Source organism: Schistocerca serialis, chromosome 7, assembly GCF_023864345.2.
Source record: "Schistocerca serialis cubense isolate TAMUIC-IGC-003099 chromosome 7, iqSchSeri2.2, whole genome shotgun sequence".
Taxonomy (NCBI): Eukaryota; Metazoa; Arthropoda; class Insecta; order Orthoptera; family Acrididae; genus Schistocerca; species Schistocerca serialis.
In genome coordinates, this window is record NC_064644.1 from 568,613,030 (window position 1) to 568,639,346 (window position 26,317).

The following is a 26,317-nucleotide window of genomic DNA, read 5'->3' on the forward strand; positions in this document are numbered from 1 at the left end:
TTACTTACGTTTAATTAGTTCTAAGTTCTAGGCGACTGATGACCTTAGAAGTTAAGTCGCATATTGCTCAGAGCCATTTGAACCATTTTTTTTTATCATCAGCAATCCAATACTTAGGGACAGGCGCCCTCCTGAGAGACAGTCTCCACTCCTTCCAAATTAATAATATAAGTGTAGACCAGATGTGGCTTGAATTCAAAGAAATAGTATCGGCAGCAATTGAGAGAGGTTGTTGTTGTGGTATTCAGTCAAGAGACTGGTTTGATGCAGCTCTCCATGCTACTCTCTCCTGTGCAAGCTTCTTTATCTCTGAGTAACTACCGCAACCTACATCCCTCTGAATCTGCTTAGTGTATTCATCCCTTGATCTCCCTGTACGATTTTTACCCACCACGCTTCCCTCAATACTAAATTGGTGATCTCTTGATGCCTCAGAACGTGTCCTACCAACCGATCTTCTTTTAGTCAAGTGGTGCCACAATTCCTCTTCTCCCCAATTCTGTTCAGTACTTCCTCATTAGTTACGAGATCTACCCACCCAATCTTCAGCATTTTTCTGTAGCACATTTCGAAAGCTTCTATTCTCTTCTTGTCTAAAGTTTCACTTTCATACGTGGATACATTCCATACAAATACTTTCAGAAAAGACTTCCTGACACTTAAATCTATACTCGATGTTAACAAACGTCTCTACTTCAGAAATGCTTTCCTTGCTTTTGCCAATCCTCTCTGCTTCGACCATCATCAATTATTTTGCTTCCCTAAGAGCAAACCTCATTTACTACTTTAAGTGTCTCATTTCCTAATCTAATCCCCTCGGCATCACCTGATTCAATGCACTACATTCCATTATCCTCGTTTTGATTTTGTTGATGATCATCTTATAGCCTTCTATCAAGACCCTTTCCATTCCGTTCAACTGCTCTTCCAGGTCCTTTGCAGTCTCTGACAGAATTACAGCCGGCCGCTGTGGCCGAGCGGTTCTACGCGCTTCAGTCCAGAACCGCACGACTGCTACGGTCGCAGGTTCGAATCCTGCCGCGCTCATGGATGTGTGTGATGTCCTTAAGTTAGTTAGGTTTAAGTAGTTCTAAGTTCTAGGGGACTGATGACCTCAGATTTTAAGTCCCATAGTGCTCAGAGCCATGTTTTTTTCAATATACAGATTGAATAACATAAGGGAAAGGCTACAACCCTGTCTCGCTCCCTTCCCAACCACTGCTTCCCTTTCATGTCCCTCGACTCTTATAACTGCCACCTGGTTTCTGTACAAATTGTAAATAACCTTTCGTTCCCTGTATTTGACCCTTGTCACCTTAAGAATTTGAAAGAGAGTATTCCAGTTAACATTGTCAAAAGCTTACTCTAAGTCTACAAATGATAGAAACGTAGATTTGCCTTTCCTTAATCTATCTTCTAAGATAAGTCTTAGGGTCAGTATTGCCTCGCGTGTTCCAGTATTTATACGGAATCCAAACTGATCTTCTCCAAGGTTGATGTCTACTAGTTTTTTCCATTCGTCTGTACAGAATTTGTGTCAACACTCGTATTTTGCAGCCATGGCTTATTAAACTTGAGAGATTAATAGCAAAGAAATTAACAAACGACGGATCTGAATCTCCTTGGTGCACAAAACGCGTCAGAACAGTGTTACAGAAACAACGAAACATCACGCCAAATTTAAACAGACGCAAAATCGCCAAGATTGGCGAACTTTTACAGAACTTAGAAATTTAGCGGGGACTTCAATTCGAGATGCTTATAATAGTTTCCACAACGAAACTTTGTCTCGAAACCTGGCAGAAAGTCCAAAGAGATGTGAAGTATGCTAGCGGAGGGACACACTCAATGCCTTCTCTGCGCGGTAGCAACGGAGATACTATCGAGGACAGTGCTACTAAAGCAGAGTTACTCACACAGCATTCCAAAATGCCGTCACTAAAGAAGACAAAGTAAATATTCCAGAATTCGAATCAAGAACAGCTGCCAGCATGAGTAACATAGGAGTAAACGTCCTCAGAGCAACGAAGAAACTTAAATCAATTAATAAAAGCAAGTGTTCTGGTCCAGATTCTATACCAGTTAGGTTCCTTTCAGAGTATAGTGATGCAATAGTTCCATACTTAACAATCATATACAACCGTTCGCTCGACGAAATATCCGCACTCAGACTGGAAAGTTGCACAGATCACACCAATATTCCAGAAAGGTAGTAGGAGTAATCCATTTCATGTGTTGTGGCACAAGTTCTTCCGCATTAGTTAGCGTTAGCCTCAATTCTGTGGAAGTACAAGAACTGCTATAACTACTACATGTAGCCATTGACATGAACTGACAAATAACAACTAGAACAGATACTCAGCTAGTAACTGACTGGAACTGCCACCAACTGGCTGGAACTACCACAGACTGACTGGCTGGAACTGCGACAGATTGACTGACTGGCTGGAACTGCAACAGACTGACTGGCTGGAACTGTGACAGACTGACTGGCAGGAACTGCGACATACTGACTGGCTCCAACTGCGACAGACAGACAGACTGACTGACTGCCTGGAACTGCGACAGACAGACTGACTGCCTGGAACTGCGACAGACAGACTGACTGCCTGGAACTGCGACAGACACACTGACTGCCTGGAACTGCGACAGACACACTGACTGGCTGGAACTGCGACAGACAGACAGGCAGACAGACTGACTGACTGACTGGCTGGAACTGCGACAGACAGACAGAGAGACAGACAGACAGACTGACTGGCTGGAACTGCGAAAGACAGACAGACTGACTGGCTGGAACTGCGAAAGACAGACAGACTGACTGGCTGGAACTGCGAAAGACAGACAGACTGACTGGCTGGAACTGCGAAAGACAGACAGACTGACTGGCTCGAACTGCAACAGACAGACAGACTGACTGGCTGGAACTGCTACAGACAGACAGACAGACTGACTGGCTGGAACTGCGACAGACAGACAGACAGACTAACTGACTGACACGCTGGCTGGAAGTGCGACAGAGAGACAGACAGACTAACTGACTGACACGCTGGCTGGAAGTGCGACAGAGAGACAGACAGACTAACTGACTGACACGCTGGCTGGAAGTGCGACAGAGAGACAGACAAACTGACTGACTGGCTGGGACTGTGACAGACGGACTGACTGACTGGAACTGCCACAGCGAGACAGGCACACAGACAGACTGACTGGCTGGAACTGCCACAGCGAGACAGGCACACAGACAGACTGACTGGCTGGAACTGCCACAGCGAGACAGGCACACAGACAGACTGACTGGCTGGAACTGCCACAGCGAGACAGGCACACAGACAGACTGACTGGCTGGAACTGCCACTGCGAGACAGGCACACAGACAGACTGACTGGCTGGAACTGCCACAGCGAGACAGGCACAAAGACAGACTGACATGCTGAAACTGCGGCAGACAAAGAGACTGACTGGCCGGAATTGTAACAGACAGACAGACAGACAGATTGACTGACTGTCTGGTTGGAAATGCGACAGGCAGACTGACTGACCGGCTGGATGGCTGGAACTGCGACAGAGAGACAGACAGAAGGACAGCCTGGCTGGATGGTTGGAACTGCGACAGAGACAGACAGACAGACTGGCTGGAAATGCGACAGGCAGACAGACTGACTGACTGACTGACTGACTGGCTGGAACTGCGACAGACAGACAGACAGACAGACAGACAGACTGACTGACATGTTGAAAATGCGGCAGACATAGAGACTGACTGGCTGGAACTGCGACAGACAGACAGACAGGCTGGAACTGTGACAGACAGACAGACAGACAGACAGACAGACAGACAGACTGACTGGCTGGCTGGAACTGTGACAGACAGACAGACTGACTGACTGACTGACTGGCTGGAACTGCAACAGAGACAGACTGACTGACTGACTGACTGACTGACTGACTGGCTGGAATTGCGACAGAGACAGACTGACTGACTGACTGACTGGCTGGAATTGCGACAGACAGACGGACTGACTGGCTGGAACTGCGACAGGCAGACAGACATACAGACAGACTGGCTGGAAATGCGACAGACAGACAGACAGACAGACAGACAGACTGACTGGCTGGTATGGGCAGACTGACTGACTGGCTGGAACTGCGATAGACCGACAGATTGACTGGCTGGAACTGTGACAGACAGACAGACTTGCTGATTGGCTGGAACTATGACAGACAGACAGACAGACAGACAGACAGACTGACTGACTGACTGACTGGCTGGAACTGCGACAGAGAGACAGGCAAACAGACTGACTGGCTGGAACTGCGACAGACAGACAGAATGACTGACTGACTGGCTGGAACTGTAGCAGACAGACACACAGGCAGACACACGGACAGACTGGCTGGAACAGTGACAGAGACAGACAGTCTGACTGGTTGGAACTGTGGCAGAGAGACAGGCAGACAGACAGACAGACTGACTGACTGACAGACTGACTGGCTGGAATTGCTGGAACTGCGACAGACAGACAGACTGGCTGGAACTGTGACAGACAGACAGACTGACTGACTCACTGGAACTTCGACAGACAGACAGACAGACTAACTGACTGACGCGCTAGCCGGAAGTGCGACAGAGAGACAGACTGATTGACTGACTGGCTTGAACTGCGACAGACGACAGACAGACTGACTGGCTGGAACTGCGACAGACAGAGAGATTGACTGACTGACTGGCTGGAACTGCGACAGACAGAGAGACTGACTGACTGGTTGGCTGGAACTGCGACAGACAGAGAGACTGACTGACTGGCTGGCTGGAACGGCGACAGAAAGACAGACAGACTGACTGACTGGCTGGAACTGCGAAAGACAGACAGACAGACTGGCTGGCTGGAACTGCGACAGAGAGACAGACAGACTGACTGACTGGCTGGAACTGAGGCAGGCAGGCAGGCAGGCACAGAGAGAGAGAGACAGACTCACTGGCTGGAACTGCGACAGACAGACAGACATACTGACTGACTCACTGGCTGGAACTGCGACAGACAGACATACTGACTGACTGACTGGCTGGAACTGCGACAGACAGACATACTGACTGACTGACTGGCTGGAACTGCGATGGACAGACATACTGACTGACTGACTGGCTGGAGCTGCGATGGACAGACAGACTGACTGACTGACTGACTGCGTGCTCGCTGGCGGTGGTCTAAATACTGGCGGTTGAGAGGGCATTGGCGGTGTGTTGCTCCAGGCTGTGTCTTTGGCCTCTCTCCTGATAGACGCACTTGATTCAGCGCCTAATATCGATCTTCCTGCAAAGTCTTTGCCGGCCAGTGTGCTGATGGCAGCTTCGGCCAGCAAATCTCCTCCCCCCCTCCCAAAATGCCGCACATTTGTTGTGTAGGGAGGGTGCGAAAGACAGTGTGGAGGGAGGCAGGACGCTGGTTGTAGAGATGACTGGGCGTCATGTCCTTGTAGGACAGCGTACAGGAGCATCCTCCAGAAAACTGCTGCCAGGGCACACGTTCAGGACTGAGGGAGAGTCCTGGGGCGATGACGGGGACGGCGATGGCGATGGCAGGTCCAAATCCATCGGGTTGGCGAGTGGGGACGGTGGGACGTGGGCGCGGGCGCATCGTCCATCCACTCCTCCCGCGGTGCCCTGGTGGCACCAACGGGTGGCGTCTGTCAAAACCTCGTAGTCCCGTGAGGCCGCGAACCTGGGGGAAGAAAAACATCAGAATCGCGGGGCAAATGACAAGCACAAATTTGGATCTGGAGGTAACGCTGCAAACCATCGGGACCTGCGATCAAATACATATAAGAACTAAAGTGTTCCTGGATCACGCCTCTTTCCCAGCGTCAACGGTTGATATAAACACTGAAAAGAAGGCGCAAAGCGATACTTGCGGGACACTGGTGCGCCGGATGCTGGATGGGTGTAGAAAGTATAGCAACGTCCGATGGCGGCAGGCATGCGGAAGTTGAGCTGGAGATTGTCCGTCTAGTGGGTAGGTGCTGTAGGAGGCGAGAATGAGCTGCAGCGTCTGTTCCTGTGTGTGGGTGGTGCAAAGCTTGGACATCTGTTGCTTGAAAGTGCGTATGAAGCGTTCTGCCTCTCTCTTGGACTGCAGGTGGAATGGAGCATTTGTTAGATGTCAGATGACATTTCGTTCACAAAACTGTTCAGAATCGCGTGAGGTGAACTGTCGTCCATTGCCTGACGCAAGTACTTCTGGCAAACCTTCTATACAGAATATGGAGGGCAACGCTTAAATGGTGCTGCGTGATGTTGTAGAAGCCACAGGCACCGCAAATGGAAACTTGCTATAAGAGTCAACTATTAAGAGCCAAAATCACCCTGCAAGGTCTATTTGCACTCGTTGCCATGGCGTCTGAGGCCAAGCTGAGAATGTTTGTGGCGGAACGGATTGGTTCTCCGCGCATACGCTGCATTGTGGCATCATCTGTTCAATGTGGGCATCCATGCCTTGCCAAGTACAGTACCATCGTGTTAACAGTTTTAGTGCGAAGAATTCCCCAATGTCCTTGGTGGAGCAATCGTAACGCATCGTTTTGCAATACTTCGGGAATGAGCACACACCATTGTCCACTGTCATTTTGAACTAGAATCACCCCCTGTTGACCTGAAAGGCTATGCCGACTTGCAAAATATCGGCGCACAATTGACTTCTGGATACTGTTCGATGAATGACGCAAAGAGGTGCGAATGGAAAGCAACAAAATCTTGAGGTCCGGGTCTGCTTCCGTGGCCTGTGCAATTTTTCGGTAGTGCTAGGAAAAAGACTCGAGCAATTCAGAGTCCCACGCATCGATTTGGCAACAAGATGTGCCAGAGGCATCAAAATCAGTCCGGACCAATCGGAAGGCAAGGTAGAGCGTCTGCATTGCCATGCTTTGCCGTAGGTCTGTACACAATTTCACACTGATAACAACAAATCTCACCGTTGCAATTTTTGAGCAGTGCTTGTAGGAATCGGCTTTGACAGATGGAACAAGGACCGTAAAAGTTTGTGATCCTAAATAGAACTTGCGACCACACAAACAGTGATGGAATTTTGTCACACCATACACAATAGCGAGAGCCTCTATTTTATATTTTTACAATAATTTTACTGAGTTTGAGATAACTTTGAGGCAAAAGCAAAAGTTCTGTCTTAGGCACCAATTCTGTGCGAAAGCACAGCGCCGATTCTGTTGGAAGAAGCGTCGAGTTGCAACACTACTGGCTTGGCACGGTTAAAATATACTAAACATCTGTCTCTAAGTAAAGCATTTTTCAGATCCTGAAATGCGTCTTGACGGTATTTATTCCACACAAAAGGTACATTTTTGCGACGCAAGCGATGCAATGGAGCCACGAAGTGAGCGGCATTCTGTATGAGCCGAATGTAGTATGTCATCTTGCCTAGTACTGCTTGCGGTTCAGAGATATTGCGAGGAACAGGCAGGTCACGGATTGCCAGCAAATGAGATTAGAGGGGGTGCACACCCTGACTGTTTATAATATGACCTAAGTAGCGTAGCTCAGTTTGAAAAAAGTCACACTTTCCTACACGACACTTGGGTCCTGCTTCTAACAACACTCGAAAAAGAGTACGCAAACTGGCATTGTGTTCCTCTGATGTACGACCTGAGACAAGGTAGTTCGAACAAAATGTCACTTCAGCAGTCAGCTGCTCCAAGGAACGTTGAGAAACGGCGGGTGAAGAAGCATTGCCGAAAGGCAAACGCAAATATTTGAACATTCCTAAGCGTGAATTTAAAAGAAACACTTTCTGTGATTCTTCATCCAATGAATTTGCAAGTAGGCATCACGCAAATGTATGTAAGAAAAGTAACGGCCAGCACCAAGATCAACTACTGTCTAGGGTTCACTGTAGACTTGAAGTCAAAACAAATGCGACCAGAAGGCTTAGGCAACAAAGCGAGAGGACTTGCCCACTGACTAGCTTGAATAGGAGCAATTACACTATTATCTTGCAATTCTTTCAATTCACAGGCCACTTCATCTGTTAAAGCAATTGGAACGGGGCAGGCCATGATAACCTTAGGCTGTTTTAATGTAACATGCGCTACAGAGTTATTAGCTTCTTCCCATTCCTTCTGGAAATAGTTCAGGAAATTCTCTAAGAAAGCTTTTGGTGAAAAAGTCGATACGGAAAGTACATTGTCTTGGATTCTAAGGCCAAACAAATCAAAGGCATTTAAACTGAAAATATTCTTTCTGTCTTTTGATTTCAGCATAGTAAACTTAACTGCCCTAGTGTGAAATTTTTGAGTGACAGCCAAACTTCACTGTCCAAGCACTGGAATTTCCTGTCCGTTGTAAGCAGTGAGGTGGTTGCTAGATTTAAAAAGGCGTGGTGAGCCTAACTGTTCGTATGTGACACGATTAAGAAAAATGACTGATGCGTCTAACTGGAAGTTCACACGACGGCCAGCAATTCGTAATGAGACAAATAGTTTGTTAGAACGTCGTTGCACAGCACTAGGGCGAGAAGAAGGCACGACCTTCATCTTACTTTTGTCAGAAGCTGCTGTGGGTTTGTAAAACGACGTTCACTGCATATGCACGAGCCTGTTTTTTCTGGGAGCGGGAAAAATTGGCGTTTTTGTGCCGTTGCAAACAAACTGCTTGGACATTGCCTGTTTTTTCTACATGTGCAACACGTTGCGTTACGTGGTGGGCAATTTTGTCTTTCATGGCGAGTAAAACATCTAGGGCAAGGCTTCACTAAATTCACAGGTCTGTTTACTAGTCTATGTGGCTGTCCGAGCGGCTGTGTACCCGCTCGTGTTTGTGGCTGCTTGGGGCGGTCGCGATTAAGGGCTACTCGACCCGACAAATAGGGGCCTGGTCTAACTTACCGGCCGCTATGGCACCCGAATCATATTGCTCTAAGATTTCCAATACTTGAAGTGATGGTCTAAGGCGCTGCAGTCATAGACTGTGCGGCTGGTCCTGGCGGAGGTTCGAGTCCTCCCTCGGGCATGGGTGTGTGTGTTTGTCCTTAGGATAATTTAGGTTAAGTAGTGTGTAAGCTTAGGGACTGATGACCTTAGCAGTTAAGTCCCATAACATTTCACATACACACACCTGAAATGATGGATGAGAGAACTTTAGGATCTGTTTCTGTATTCTGAATGTTACTGCATCCCTAATTATTATATCAAGTTGCCACAACTACACTTAAATTTGCACTTGCTAATCATGCCCCTTAATTCTGCGTACCGCTGACGTTACGTCTGTTCCGGATTTTTTTTGCAAGCGATTACTTGGTCATAAGTGAATTCGTCAGGAGACACAGTTGGCAACAGTTCTTGTATTAATCTGAACAATGGGTACCCCGCAATCGAAAGAGAGTATTGTAGCTTTACAATGCCTCGAACTTGATGAACTTCATTGTGTGCTTGAAACTGTCAGGTATTCGAGCCATTCCTCTTCTGTATCGTTAAATTGCCAGAATGGTGGTATGGTGGCACTTCTTAGGCTGATGTGTTAGTCAGTTGTGCGGCCGACGCTGCTTGTGCAGCCAGTAGTTGTACTGCCGTAAGTAGGGCAACAATTTGTTGGTTCTGAAACTGAAAAAAGTTACGTTAGATCCCTCACATTTGCTGTCTGCGGCTGAGGCGCGGGGGCAGGAGCTGAAGGGGGCGGGGTAGCCATGCTTTACACAAATATGTTATAGCAAAAAGCAAGCAAAGCCTCTGAAAAGAGAAATTCGATTAGTACTGTGGCTCCCCTCCTGCAATACATGCAAGAACACAACAACACATCAGCAAATAGAAATGAGCCCCCCGGCAAGCTACAACATGAGAAGCAAGCAAAATCTTCTTCTGCACTGAATAATCCTCGTCGCCACTTTTGTGTCGTCACTGACACGGTAGAGTCCTAGTATCAGGGGAATCAAGGGAGAGGACGTTGTTTGGTGGCCTGTATCCCCTTTCTGCAACCAAACTGCTCAATTGTATTAACAGGGTTCTGTATTAAACCAGAACAGAAAGCTATTTTCCTTAAGCTAGTCCATGTATTGTGGTGCAAGCTCTTTTCCAATAGTCCACATTAGCCTCAATGCTGGGGAAGTACAAGTCCCACTATAACCACTACACTCTGGCAGCTGGAGACATCAACTGACAAACTCCAACTAGAATAGTGACTGAGCTAGTAACTGGACTGACTGCGATGACTGACTGACTGCGATGACTGACTGACTGACTGACTGACTGACTGACTGCGACTGACTGACTGCGATAGACTGACTGACTGACTGACTGACTGACTGCCACTGACTGACTGACTGACTGACTGACTGCGACAGACTGACTGCGACAGACTGACTGCGATAGACTGACTGACTGACTGACTGACTGACTGCCACTGACTGACTGACTGACTGACTGACTGCCACTGACTGACTGCGACTGACTGACTGACTGACTGACTGACTGACTGACTGCAACTGACTGCACCTGACTGACTGACTGACTGACTGACTGACTGACTGACTGCCACTGACTGACTGACTGACTGCCACTGACTGACTGACTGACTGCCACTGACTGACTGACTGACTGAATGACTGCCACTGACTGCCACTGACTGACTGACTGACTGACTGACTGCCACTGACTGACTGACTGACTGACTGCCACTGACTGCCACTGACTGCCACTGACTGACTGACTGACTGACTGACTGCCACTGACTGACTGACTGACTGACTGACTGCCACTGACTGACTGACTGACTGACTGACTGCCACTGACTGACTGACTGACTGACTTACTGCCACTGACTGACTGACTGACTGACTGACTGCCACTGACTGACTGACTGCCACTGACTGACTGACTGACTGTGACTGACTGACTGTGACTGACTGACTGCGACTGACTGACTGCGACTGACTGACTGCGACAGACTGACTGCGATTGACTGACTGACTGACTGACTGACTGCGACAGACTGACTGCGATTGACTGACTGACTGACTGACTGCGACTGACTGACTGCGACTGACTGACTGCGACTGACTGACTGCGACTGACTGACTGACTGACTGCGACTGACTGACTGCGACTGACTGACTGCGGCTGACTGACTGCGACCGACTGACTGCGACCGACTGACTGCGACCGACTGACTGCGACTGACTGCGACTGACTGCGACTGACTGCGACTGACTGCGACTGACTGCGACTGACTGCGACTGACTGCGACTGACTGCGACTGACTGCGACTGACTGCGACTGACTGCGACTGACTGCGACTGACTGCGACTGACTGCGACTGACTGCGACTGACTGCGACTGACTGCGACTGACTGCGACTGACTGCGACTGACTGCGACTGACTGCGACTGACTGACTGACTGACTGCGACTGACTGACTGACTGGGACTGACTGACTGACTGGGACTGACTGACTGACTGCGACTGACTGACTGTGACTGACTGACTGACTGCGACTGACTGACTGTGACTGACTGACTGACTGCGACTGACTGCCTGACTGGGACTGACTGACTGTGACTGACTGACTGACTGGGACTGACTGACTGCGACTGACTTACTGACTGACTGCGACTGACTTACTGACTGACTGCGACTGACTGACTGACTGGGACTGACTGACTGTGACTGATTGACTGACTGTGACTGACTGTGACTGACTGACTGAGTGACTGCGACTGACTGACTGAGACTGACTGACTGAGACTGACTGACTGCGACTGACTGACTGACTGACTGGGACTGACTGACTGCGACTGACTGACTGACTGCGAGACTGCGACTGACTGACTGACTGACTGCGACTGACTGACTGCGACTGACTGACTGCGACTGACTGACTGCGACTGACTGACTGCGACTGACTGACTGCGACTGACTGACTGCGACTGACTGACTGCGACTGACTGACTGACTGCGACTGACTGACTGCGACTGACTGACTGCGACTGACTGACTGACTGGGACTGACTGACTGCGACTGACTGACTGACTGACTGCGACTGACTGACTGACTGCGACTGACTGACTGACTGCGACTGACTGACTGACTGACTGCGACTGACTGACTGACTGCGACTGACTGACTGACTGGGACTGACTGACTGGGACTGACTGACTGGGACTGACTGACTGGGACTGACTGACTGGACTGACTGACTGCGACTGACTGACTGCGACTGACTGACTGCGACTGACTGACTGCGACTGACTGCGACTGACTGACTGCGACTGACTGACTGCGACTGACTGACTGACTGACTGACTGCGACTGACTGACTGACTGACTGCGACTGACTGACTGACTGGGACTGACTGACTGACTGACTGCGACTGACTGACTGACTGACTGACTGACTGACTGACTGCGACTGACTGACTGACTGACTGCGACTGACTGACTGACTGACTGACTGCGACTGACTGACTGACTGACTGCGACTGACTGACTGACTGACTGCGACTGACTGACTGACTGCGACTGACTGCGACTGACTGACTGCGACTGACTGACTGACTGACTGACTGACTGCGACTGACTGCGACTGACTGACTGCGACTGACTGACTGCGACTGACTGACTGCGACTGACTGACTGCGACTGACTGACTGCGACTGACTGACTGCGACTGACTGACTGCGACTGACTGACTGCGACTGACTGACTGACTGCGACTGACTGACTGCGACTGACTGACTGACTGCGACTGACTGACTGACTGCGACTGACTGACTGACTGCGACTGACTGACTGACTGCGACTGACTGACTGACTGCGACTGACTGACTGACTGCGACTGACTGACTGACTGCGACTGACTGACTGACTGCGACTGACTGACTGACTGCGACTGACTGACTGACTGCGACTGACTGACTGACTGCGACTGACTGACTGACTGCGACTGACTGACTGACTGCGACTGACTGACTGACTGCGACTGACTGACTGACTGCGACTGACTGACTGACTGCGACTGACTGACTGACTGCGACTGACTGACTGACTGCGACTGACTGACTGACTGCGACTGACTGACTGACTGCGACTGACTGACTGACTGCGACTGACTGACTGACTGACTGCGACTGACTGACTGACTGACTGCGACTGACTGACTGACTGACTGCGACTGACTGACTGACTGACTGCGACTGACTGACTGACTGACTGCGACTGACTGACTGACTGCGACTGACTGACTGACTGCGACTGACTGACTGACTGCGACTGACTGACTGACTGCGACTGACTGACTGACTGCGACTGACTGACTGCGACTGACTGACTGACTGCGACTGACTGACTGACTGCGACTGACTGACTGACTGCGACTGACTGACTGACTGCGACTGACTGACTGACTGACTGCGACTGACTGACTGACTGACTGCGACTGACTGACTGACTGACTGCGACTGACTGACTGACTGACTGCGACTGACTGACTGACTGACTGCGACTGACTGACTGACTGACTGCGACTGACTGACTGACTGCGACTGACTGACTGACTGCGACTGACTGACTGACTGCGACTGACTGACTGCGACTGACTGACTGCGACTGACTGACTGCGACTGACTGACCGCGACTGACTGACCGCGACTGACTGACTGACTGCGACTGACGGCACCCTCCATTCCACATGGGAGATCTCAATACTAGTGGTCGAGAGGACATTGGTGCCACGTAGCTCTTTAGTCTGTGGCTTCTCTCCTGATAGGCGCACTTGATTCAGTGCCTGTTACCGGTCTTCTTGCAACCTCTTTGCAGGCTGGTGTGCTGGCGACAGCTTACACCAGCACACTTTGTATGGTTTCCAATGCCTGCTGTCTCCATCATGCGGTTATGTCACTGTGTCTCCTGCAGTTGCTCCTGGAACTTTTCTGCGGTCTTGACTGTCCTGGCAATATTCACAGTACCCCCACCCCAGTTAACTCAACGCCGAGGTACTGGCTAGGGCAGCTATGAGGAAGGGAGTAATTCCATCCAGCGTCTTGGGTACTGATAGAACCCTGAGTGGTTTCATCGATCTTCTTTCTCTCGTTCCTTCCCTCTTCAGGCCGCTTTTAGGTCCGCATATCGTTTTCAGCATGCAGTTTGTCATGCACCTTTTGGTTTTCATGTACTTCCTTAGAGCCCAACGTGCAGCGCTCAGAACTTGGGTGAAATGCTTCACACCCTAACCCAACATATCATGCATGGTCTTTTCAACTGCAAATCCTGCAATGCGTTGACCTATACCAAAATCCCTTCTTTCACAAAATGCCTTAGCTTTATCAGCTAAAATTTGATCTGCTGTGTGACGATCTTTATTTGCAGCATATGTGATGTTATTTTCCACGCAGGTTTCGTCAGGCAGATTTATTCCTTATCACCACATGCCAATCGTTTTGGAAGTTTTGTTCCAAGTCCACAGTAATTATATCCATAAATGTGTAGTTCGACTTGCAGTTTGTCGAGAATACCACCTCTTCGTCTAATGAGGCTCCTGTCACACTTGTTACTCTGCTGTGATTGTTGTGGTATGCGCGCTCTGTTATATAGCAAGTACCCAGAGCTGACCCAGTTTTTTTGTGATGCAGGAAAAACAACCTGTTTGACTAATGCTCTGTTCCCTCAACATCTTATGACCTCCTCTACGGGACACAAATCTGATTCTGAGTTCTTTTGTAACTCTTCTGTGAAAAATCATCCTACAGTTTTAGCACTACTTCCGTCCTTTAAGGGGCAGGTTCTAGAATTCGTTCTGTGCACTTTGGAAACAGAATACCTCGGTTGACCAGTTTGGCATGTATGACTTCTCAGATGCTGTCTTATGTTTTGAAATACGTACTAACTCACCGACATTGAATTGTTGTTTGCGTGGATCTAGCAGTTTAATCCGGTTGCGTACTGTAGAAGTCTATAATCACGAACATTGATTGGTCTCATTTTTATTGTGCAATGTTTGGTTCGATTATACTGTACAGTCATTTGTGGGAGGAGATTAGTCCATTTGTTTGAGTCACGAAGATTGAAATGCATCCACATTTGAGATTTCACTGTTCTGTTCGGGCGTTCGACGATACTCGCCCTGAGATTGGTGAATGTCAAGTAGCGATTGATGTATTCCGTATTGAAATATCTATTGTAAAACTCTCTGCCGTGATATATTTGAAGGTTGTCTGGGCTTTGATTCCTCCCTATCCGCAGCAATCGCTCAAATACATGCACGACATTCTTCCCTGTTTTCACTTTCATAGCCGATACTCAGGCAAATTTAGAATAAATATCAATTACCATTAAAATATATTTGAATCCGTTATTCACACTTGAATATTCCCATATCGACAAGATCCGTCTGCCACATGTCATCCAAACCTTTAATCATAACATATCGAAGAGAGTATGTTTTGCATGCTGGTTTGTACAGTTCGCGAAATACAAGCTGCACACTTATTCAATGCTACCTCTGTCTCTCAGCTCAGAAATTATTGACACAACTTTATTCGATGATCTGTATTACCAACAACAGCTGATGCCATGAGCAGCTGATCTGTTAGCTCATTGGAATCGCCATGTGTATACTGCAGGAGTCGATTGCTGAGTATTTTATGCTGAATATCGATACCATGACCGATGCTGTTTGTTTCACTGTACAATGCAGGTTTTATAAAGGATTTGTATTTCACATTGTTTTAGCTTTTCGCATTCTTATGGAGATCAGCCAAATGCAATATTTCGTGATACTTTTCCAGATCTTGGGGTGAATAATTTACAGTTTTTGTGTCCCAACGGGCTGGAAGATGTCACATCCACTGATGAACAAAGAAGAAAAACCGTTACAAGCGATAATAGCAGCACAAAGACTTCACTTTTCTCATGTCACCAAACACAGACATTAAGCAAGGGTTCTTACACGTCTGTGTCTTCTTCCGATTCTGTTGCTGCTGCTGTTGCTTCTGCTGTGGCTAGACAACACTAGACGACCTTGGCTGGCGCTTCGTGCTGGCTGACTGACTGCAACTGAGTCTGCAGAGCTGCTGGGCCCGCCTTATATCCCTGATGTGATTGCATACTGCATTCCTATTGGCTACTGCCAATTTCGAGCGCCTTTGGTGGCATAATTGTGAGCTAGACCAGTTGTTTGGTCCTCTGGATCAGAGGCAGACGTCTTTTGTGAGGTGGAAAACTGGCTGTGCATTTCAAAACAACAGTTATAACAACAGCATCGGTCTGCATGACTTGTAGAATGCATCTTGATACCATTCCGCTGCATAGCTATTATCTGCTGGACAGTAATCTTCTTCTTCAGGCACTCATTTAACATAATTCCTTTCCATTCTGCTTGTAGGAGGCTATGGACGCAGTCCTTGGCTGTATGCTTGTGAGCAGCATGGGTCTTAAACCGCTCCCAGTCAGAAACCAGCAGCTCTTCGATAGAGACTTGCATACGGGAGGACGACGGTTCAATCTCGCGTCCGGCCATCCTGATTTAGGTTTTCCGTGATTTCCCTAAATCGCTTCAGGCAAATGCTGGGATGTTACCTTTGAAAGGGCACGGCGGTCTTCCTTCCCCATCCTTCCTTAGTCCAATGAGACCGATGACCTCGCTGTTCGGTTTCTTCCCCAAACAACCCAACCCCTCTTCGATAGAACCAATTCCGCACAGCAACAAGGATAGTGAGCGACTGATGGTGCGATGGCAGGATGGATTGCGGCAGGTGGAAATGGATGGAGATGAGCACTTTGTCTTTCAGTAGTATATATTAGATATACGAATATGCTTCCACCTACACTCTTCCATCATCATAGACTTCCACCCACCGTGTAGTGAGCTATGGCTACAGTCCTCCCTCTAATCTGTAAATGTAATACACTTGTTGAAAGCCACTCTCTCCTTCACATCATGATGGTCTCACAACAACAGTTGAGCACAGACGAACCTCTCCCACCAATTCTGGTCACATGAGTGAAAAAAAAATTCCCACCCGAATTTGAAATTCCCGCCATTGGTATTTGATGCCAGCACAGCCTTGGTAGCAAGAAATTCCCTCCAAAATTCGAAATTTCCTCAAAAATTCGATATTCCCGTGAAGAGGGCAGGAGGGAGAGATGGAAGGGAGGGGGCACGGGGAGCTAACTAGCATAATTAAATTAATTAATTTGCATATTTAAATTAATTTCCATAATTTAATTTTGATGTTGCCACGTCTACAGCTCCATACCTGGCTGTGAGAGGGTGGAATTTGGCAACAATGCCAAACTGCTCGTTTCAAGTTCGTCCTACAACTGACATCCGAGTGTCTTTGCTTAAAAATAACTATTTTCCGTAACTCGAAGGGGCATAGGGTAAACGTCCTTTCGCTTTCGCTTTCCAACATATTGGCGCTGGCATTAGTAGGAAGCGCAAATGATTAGTGCCAAGTTCATCAACAAAAGCATCTTGCTCCCCATGATTTGAATCATTTGTGAGTGTGTCATCTAAAACATTCACTTCAGTGAAAACACATTCATCTCCTTTGTTTTCTGAATCACGTTAATTAGTTAATGAAAATAATATACACTTCAACATGTTTATTATTATAACTTATTTTGTAAACACAGTCGTCATTGCATTTAGGTTTTTAATTTTTATATTTTAGATGACCGGTTTCGATCTTCTAAGAGATCATAAAAGATCTACATTCCTTGACGACAGTAGGAATTGCTGGCGTCGAGAAGGTCCGTCTGTGCTGGCATGGAGAAGGTCTAAACAGTCATCTAAAAAATTAAAAAAATGGTTCAAATGGGTCTGAGCACTATGGGACTTAACTGCAGTGGTCATCAGTCCCCTATAACTTAGAACTACTTAAATCTAACTAACCTAAGGACATCACACACATCCATGCCCGAGGCAGGATTTGACCCTGCGACCGTAGCGGTAGCGCGGTTCGACACTGTAGCGCCTAGAACCGCTCGGCCACTCCGGCCGGCTAAAAAATAAAAATTAACATCTTAAATGTGATCATGACTGTGTTTATTTAATAATAATATTTAATAATAATATTTAATAATAATAACAATATTAATAGATCTGTTTTTCCTGGAACAATGTTCCAAAAAATTTTAAACGTTTCAGATTGCTGAGATCTGGAAAGAACAGAACAGGGTAAAATAATACTATGAGAAATTTAACATAGGCAAGCGCTTGGTTTGATATGATAATTTGACAGTCTTTAGTAATATACTGATCTGTGTACTATTTTTTAAATCTGTTGAGACGAAACTCTCAAATAAATGCAGCAGCATACAGAAATATTCATTCTAGAGATTTCGAAAAAGATACGCCACCAGAAAGGCGGCAGAAAGAATAGTTCCCACTAACAATATCAAACATTGCAGGTGATGGCCATAGGAAATGTAAATAAAACACATTTTACAATAAATAGGAAACAGCAGATACGGCTCTGCGGTTCTAGGCGCTACAGTCTGGAGCCGAGCGACCGCTACGGTCGCAGGTTCGAATCCTGCCTCGCGCATGGATGTGTGTCATGTCCTTAGGTTAGTTAGGTTTAATTAGTTGGGAGTTCTAGGCGACTGATGACCTCAGAAGTTAAGTCGCATAGTGCTCAGAGCCATTTGAACCAGACAGCACATAGGAAGATACCATAGCTAAATTGACAAGCTTTTACGCCTGTATATCTGGCGACTATTCTTTTGGACATGTCCAGTGGCGGTACAAATATTTATTCAAAGCCTTATTTCAGACATGATCGAAAGAACAGACACCACATATATACATGTGGCAATACAGTGCACCGACCAAGAATCCGTTCTTTCGGTGCGGATTCACACCAACCCTCATCTCTTGGAGGAATCCAAGATGGCTATAATGGTGCGAACTCCCGATTGTAAATAGTACCGTGTACTTTCCGCTATATGGCAGAACCATAAGGAGGTCGGAACAGCATACGCTAAGGCCAGAAACGGATTCCTTGAAGAGGAAATCACGTATTCCATTGCTCACGAAAGGGTTAAAAATGCATCTGGACACACACACACAGAGGAGAAGGGGAATAGGACGTGAAAGGGGGAATTGTGCATAAATGAGAGTGCGGGAGGGAACAGTGGTGACTTTCAGGGGGAACGCGATGTGGTCTAGAACTGTTCTCCCAGCACACGCAATATTTTATGGTGGTCATTTGCGCGAACTACAGGACTCCAACCACCGTACCTCTCCTGTGCCAGTCCAAACATGTGATTTGCGTCCAGATGATCCCTTAAACAGCACTGTGTTCACAAATGTTTTCTTTGCCTATCATAAAGATGGAGAAACCATGTTCGTCATATCGAGCGCGCCAAGTTCCAGGTCATGGGTAGCATGCGGAGTGTTCTTACCACGTCGTAGTGACGTCAGGGGTACAGTCACTTCATTTATTGATACTTCTGTGTACTCTGCTTCAGTTTTTGTGTGTTGTTTGGGTCACGAATATCGCATTTCCAATCTATGATACTAGTTCACAGCTGAAAGATCTACCGTGATCTACTTCTTTTGAAGAATGTTTAATCACTGATAAATTATCGCAATTATTAGATTGTAATACACATTTCGGTAGTCACAGCAATCATCCTCAGACCATTAAGCATTAAAATAAATTCGTTGTTTCCACTGTTACCTTTTTTAATAACGATCAATTTTTCAACTTAGGATAAATAATAATTTTATATCAGTATTTTAAATTACACATTAGATTTATGAAAACTAATTCTGGTAATATATCATGGAGCACAAAGATGTTCATATTTGCATGTTAACAGCACATCTGAATGTGTAAGATGTTTCACTATCAGTTTCCCAGCGTGGACGTTTCATCGGGAAACCAGGAGCATCTCTAGGGAAGAAATCTTCCCCTACAGCATTCTTGTGAATGTTAAAGAAATTCGGCGGTACAGATGACTAATGGTACAATATTGCTCTGGAACAATTCGTGAGGCATTCAGTTATTACTGTGCTAATATTAGGTCATACTTGTATAACAGAAGAACAATAGTAATGGATGAGTTACAAGCCTTCTTTATTATATACTAGATTATACAGGAGCTAGACTACACCAGAAACTCACCAGAGAAATACATATTCCTTCTCCATTATACTACACAAATAATGTTCAGTTGTGTAGTGCTTTCAACGGTCGCGCGATACGTCTTTAATAAGTTACTCACACTGCGTAGAATGAAGTTTTCACCTCTTTTTCATGCCTGTGCTTGTTGTTATACACCTAGGTGACAAAAGTCACGGGATACGTCCCAATATCGTGTCCGACATACATTCGCCCGGCGTAGTGCAGCAACACCACGTGGCACGGACTCAACAAGTCGTTGGAAGACTCTTGCAGAAATATTGTGTCATACTGCCTCCATAGCCGGTGCAGGATTTTGTCCACGAACTGACCTCTCTTTTATGTTCCATAAATATTCGATGGGATTCATGTCAAGCGATGTGGGTGGCCTAACCATTCGCTCGAACTGTCCAGAAGGTTCTTCAGACCACTGGTGATCGACTGTGGTCCGGTTGTATGACACATTATTATCCATAAAAATTTCTTCGTTGTTTGCGAACATGAAGTCCATGAATGGCTGCAAATGGTCACCAAGTAGCCAAAGTAACCGTTTCCGGTCAATAATCATCTGGACCAGGGGATACAGTCCATTCCATGTAAACACAGTCCACACCATTATGGAGGAATCACTAACTTGCACAGTGCCTTGTTGACAACTTCGGTCCATGATTTCGTGGAGTCTGTTCCAACCTTACCATCAGCTCTGACCAACCATAATCGGGGCTCATGCTAGCAGAACACGTTTTTCCAGTCGTCTAGGGTCCAACCGATATGGGCACGAGCCCAGGACCGAGCGAGGCAACGCAGTGGTTAGCACACTGGACTCGCATTTGGGAGGGCGACGGTTCAAACCCGCGTCCGGCCATCCTGATTCAGGTTTTCTGTTAATTCCCTAAATCGCTTGAAGCAACTGCCGCGACGATTCCTTCGAAAGGGCACGGCCGACTTCCTTCCCCATCCTTCCCTAATACGACGGGACCGATGACCTCCGTGTTTGGTCGCCTCCCCCAAACCAACCAACCAACGAGCCCAGGAGAGGCGCTTCAGGCGATGTTGTGCTGTTAGCAAAGGCACTCGCATTGGTCGTCTGCTGCCTTAGCCCATTAACGCCAAATTTCGCCGCGGAAACGTTTGTCGTACGTCCCACATTGATTTCTGAGATTATTTCACGCGGTGTTGGTTGTCTGTTAGCTCTGACAACTATATGCAAAGGCCGCTGCTCTCAGTCGTTAAATGAAGGGCGTCGGCCACTGCACTATCCATGATAAGAAGTAATGGTTGGAATTTGATATTCCCGGCACACTCTTGTCACTGTGGATGTCGCAATATTGAATTTCCTAACGGTTTCCGGAAAAGAATGTCGCATGCGTCAAGCTCCAACTACCATTCCGCGATCAAAATCCCTTGATTTCCGTCGTGCGGTCAGAATCATGTGGAAAGCCTTTTCACACGAATCACCTGAGCACAAATGACAGCTCCACAAATGCACTGGCCTTTTATACCCTGTGTGCGCGTTACTGCCGCCATCGGTATATGTGCATACCACTCACTATCCCCTGACTTGTCACCTGAGTGTATGTCTGGATTTTTCAGTGTGCTGTTCTGGAACTGGGAAGACCTAACTACAGCCCTATGGCCGAATACGGCTCGTTACGTCAGTTCATCCGGCCCGCCGACAGTTCTTCAGTTTGCCTGATAAAAATTATGGAACACGATACTTTGTTATACACTTCAAATTCAGATATTATTTTTTAAAATACTACGAGGTCTTTATACGTGTGCAGACCTCTTGGTTGCTATGTGCCTTAAATATATGCTGTTCAGTTTTAAATTACTGTATATAGATGACACAGAACATCTATCGATACATTCAAAGTCTTCTGGAAAGAGATACTCTGAGAAATGTGAGTCCGTGAAACTTAATTTAGAAATCTCTTCATGAGAAAGTTTTCTGGAAAAGAATCCGTCACTCGTGCAAGTTATAAAATGTGCACAAGGTGGCGGAATGGAGAAAACCTTTTATCGACGGCAAGTGTATCAAAGGGTGTGTTATGTAAGCAATAAATGATTAGTGTCCAAAGAAATCTGATTTCTTTAGAAGTATCAGCCTTTCTGCAACTTCAGTTCTGTGGATGGCAGAAGAAGTTGGAGGAACAATAGTGCTACAGACACGCGAGAGGGCTAGAAACTTCTTAAACCATTTCCTGACACTGGATAGGTTTACTGATCTCTCGAGTACGTCACAACTTCTCTTGTTCATTCGTGGTGCCAGTTTAGGTTTTCAGATAACGGAACATAAAAAAAAATGGTTCAAATGGCTCTGAGCACTATGGGACTTAACATCTGAGGTCATCAGTCCCCTAGAACTTAGAACTACTTAAACCTAACTAACCTAAGGACATCACACACATCCATGCCCAGGGCAGGATTCGAACCTGCGACAGTAGCGGTCGCGCGGTCCAGACTGAAGCGCCTAGAACCGCTCGGCCACAGATAACGGAACAGTTGGTATCCGTTTGCAGCATGTATGGCAACGACAATAGCAAAAGCTATTTTCATGAAAGTGGAAAAATTGTGCAAGAGTATAATTTTTAGTGGAATCAGCTTCGATGTGTTACAGCTGAGAGAGGAAAAAAACGTGGGTGGAGTGAGTGATGGTTTGCTGGGGCAGATCTGGGCTCTCGGTTCGTACACAGTATTGTACATCAGAAGGCGCTCTGGTGTACTGAAACCAGTCGTTTATGCTGCGTACTTCATTCGAGGCGTTGCAGTAATCAGTCAGTTCCAGGCTTCGGTTGCAGAAACTAAGTCTAAAATCTGTGACTTGCCTTATAACACAGCAGCGAGGTGGCTTAGTTGCAGTAAAGTCCTGTTTCGTTTTTTACAAGCTCCATAGCAAAATAGATGTCTTTCTCAATGAACAAGATAGAACTCATCCACAGCTATCGGGTGCTACCTGACTGACTGCCAAAGCTGTCATTTTTGATCAGCGACAAGAAAAGGATAACGTCTTTTGTGATCTCTAAGCATAGTCAGAGGATTTCGGAGAAAGCTGTTATAGTTTGTAGTACAACTGGAAGGGGAGAACTTTTCCCACTTTTTACTGTTTCAGAGAGTTTTATGCTACAATAACCGAAGACGTCGACCTCGATTTTCCGTAAAAAAAATATTCGTGACTAGAAAAAGCATTTTTGGGGATATTTTCGGATCTTGACAAAACTGCGAGTGACAATCATCTGTTCCAAAATCCGTTTGGCTGTAACCTTGATGATGTGCCAGTTGAACTAAATTAAAGCGCACTGATTTGCATGCAAATGACTTGTCGAAAGAGCAGGAAAACTTCTGAATTTTACCGCTGTTTAACTAATGTTGAGTTTCTGAAACTGAAGAAATTTGCTACTGGTATGGTATGCCCGTGAGCAAAAATTTTCAAAAATTAAGTATGTGAAGCCGGTACATCGAAGGAGATTGACTGATGAACATTTCAAAGCAGTTCTTTTGATTAGATGTAGCAGAACCAAACCAAACATTGATGTTACCTAGAAAGCATGGCGTCACTTTCACAAATTTTATAAACGTTTTTGCTGATTAGTTTGTGAGATTCGGATATGTGCATTCTAGATCTGATGTAACTGTCTGTTTGCTAACGTCGCCTTTCTTCATAATTTTTTAGTAAATGTGTTGCGTATCCTTGTTTCCTACGCATTACATGCTCCCACCCTTTATATGCTGAACTTAGTTATTCGTCTTCTTTTCCCAGAGCTTTCGTTCTGGCTTGCAAGTATTGCACAGAATGACGCACTGGCATGTTTTCGTTATTTTGTCATTTATACAGTCCGCTGAGAATAAAGTTTTGCGACCTATGGTCTAGACTGATGTAACAGACTTTCTAGAGAGGGATTCTTCGACCATGTAGGGTAACTAATAATGTCGTTGGCGTGTTCATTATGCATTACTTAATGATTCATTACAAATCTTCCGAAAGTCAAGAATTAGGTAACTATTTAATCTTCCTTCTTCATTAAAATTCTTCATCAATTCTTGCAACAAGAATTCATTTCTCCATTTTCATAAGAAAATTTTTTGACTGTGATCACCGGAATGAATGTGTCACCTCAGAATATTTGATTTTGCTTCCTGTTGTGTAAAGATATTCATTCTCATGCGAGCGATTAAAGAGACACATGTTTGTAGAGTATTTGGCTTTGTTATTGTAAAGTCTTAGGGCAACAATTTGAGAACAAAAGCGGAAAGAAGTTCATGAGGTGCAAGATAGTGCATAACGAGTGAGACCTCCCAGCTGCAACCGCAACGTATTTTAATGTGGTAGTACAGGCAAAAAGTATTGTGTGTAACAACAAAGAAAAGATTGTTACAGTGATGTAGGAAAAACCGCAAGGAAAAATAGGCGATAATACTTTATACAGTCGTAGTGAGAATGCTAATGTTCGTGAAACATTTGCAGGTCTGAACATCGCTTCGATCTCGTAATCATCGAGAGGCTTCCGTATCAGTGCTATTACGGGCTGATCCACAAGGTGGGGTCCCCTCCGATGGTTGGCTTCCTGACACTACCGGCTATGGTGCCGACCTACTACGCCATAGGAAATCCCATAAATCCAGCCTATCTACCAGATGTCTTTATTGGGTACACCGACCACATGAATTTCTGGCAGAGGCTGTACAACACTTACTTCGTCCTAAGATTCCTGGTTTTCTGGCAGACCACAGTACTGCCAACTCAAGAAGCAATTATGAGGCAACACTTTGGTCCAGAGGCACCTTCAGTCTACGAAGTGGAACGGAACTACAGTTTGCTGCTTTTAGCCGTTCATTCCAGTGGGCATTACCCGAGACCAAATGTACCCAACGTTATTGAAGTGACAGGATTACATGTACAGGAAACAACAAAACCACCGCCTCAGGTAGGTCTAACTGATTTTGTCTTTGATGCAGTATTACTGATGTACAAACTAAAGTTGTTGTCTGTAAGACATTTTGGCCTCCACAGTTTCTAATTTGCGTAGTACAAAAGCGCACATTTTTCTATCGCCCTGTATCTACTTCTTTTCTATACAGTTAGATAAACGGATCTGAATATCTATCCGTTGACGAGAGATGGACGGTTAATAAGCATGGAAACGGATTTTGTTTTCATTTCTGGCAGAACTATATTTTATCAAAAGCCCATGAGGTATAAATGTTGAAAATATTTGATCGTCAAATTTCCCCGCGCGAAAATATTATTTTACAACACTATTCATGAAGAGAAAAGCATCAAACAGTAACTTTTATAAACTTATTAACAACTATTTTATAGATAGTTCGTCATAGAGGAGTTATGGAGTCTTCATGGAAAACTACAAGTTTCTTTTGTCTTTGTGTGCAGGATATCAAGAAATTTCTGGACGAAGCCAAACATGGTGCGATTTACTTCAATCTGGGCTCTAACGTGAAAAGCAGCTCAATGCCAGAACACAGGAGACAGGCATTCATCGACGCTTTTAGAGAGATACCGCAGCGAGTGGTGTGGAAGTGGGAAGAAGAAACCATTCCCGATATACCAGATAACGTGCTAGTGAGAAAGTGGCTTCCTCAGCAGGAGATTTTAGGTGAGATCACGCATCCACTTGCCTTTAGCAATCAATGCAGTTGCAGTTCACAAAGAAGAGCCTTATGATCAAGACACGGACATCGGGTATTGGAAAGTGGAGTTTCATGGTTATCTTTGGTTTCTCGACACATCTGCCGTGGAACACTGATATGTTTTGTCATTCTTGTATAAAAGCACGAGCTGCTATAAAACAAACATATATTTGCTACCATTTCCAATACATCTGATCATAATTAGCCAACATGCATAGCAACGAAGAAAATGCATCATATGCATTTGACGATCTATCATAGTAACAACACCAAGGTTGTGTAGACGTCGGGTTTAGCAGTGGGTAGAGCCGGTGCAGCTTCCTCACCGCTGTTGCCCTCAGATCTTAGAGAGTAACACTAAAGTACTTAGACGTGATTCTCTACTGCATAGATCCCATCCACAACGTAGAATACTTGTCTGTCTCAAGTCCACAGTGACTGAGCGTCTCGGTACGAAAAATGCGTGGCTCATCGCTGCATTAAATACCAACCTGCATTTCTCTGCCCTAAAAACCAAGTTGTCGCAGGGGACTAAAGTCTGTGC

The 26,317-nt window shown here is 46.1% G+C and overlaps 1 protein-coding gene across 1 annotated transcript in view; it reads left to right on the top strand.

Moving 5' to 3' along the window:
• Positions 1-26,317, top strand: part of LOC126412433 (UDP-glycosyltransferase UGT5-like) — a 161,588-nt gene that overhangs the window by 101,346 nt on the left and 33,925 nt on the right. The window contains exons 4-5 of the mRNA XM_050082028.1: positions 24,593-25,052; positions 25,517-25,739. Of these exons, the coding sequence (XP_049937985.1) occupies positions 24,593-25,052; positions 25,517-25,739 (683 nt within the window). The remainder of the gene's footprint in view (positions 1-24,592; positions 25,053-25,516; positions 25,740-26,317) is intronic.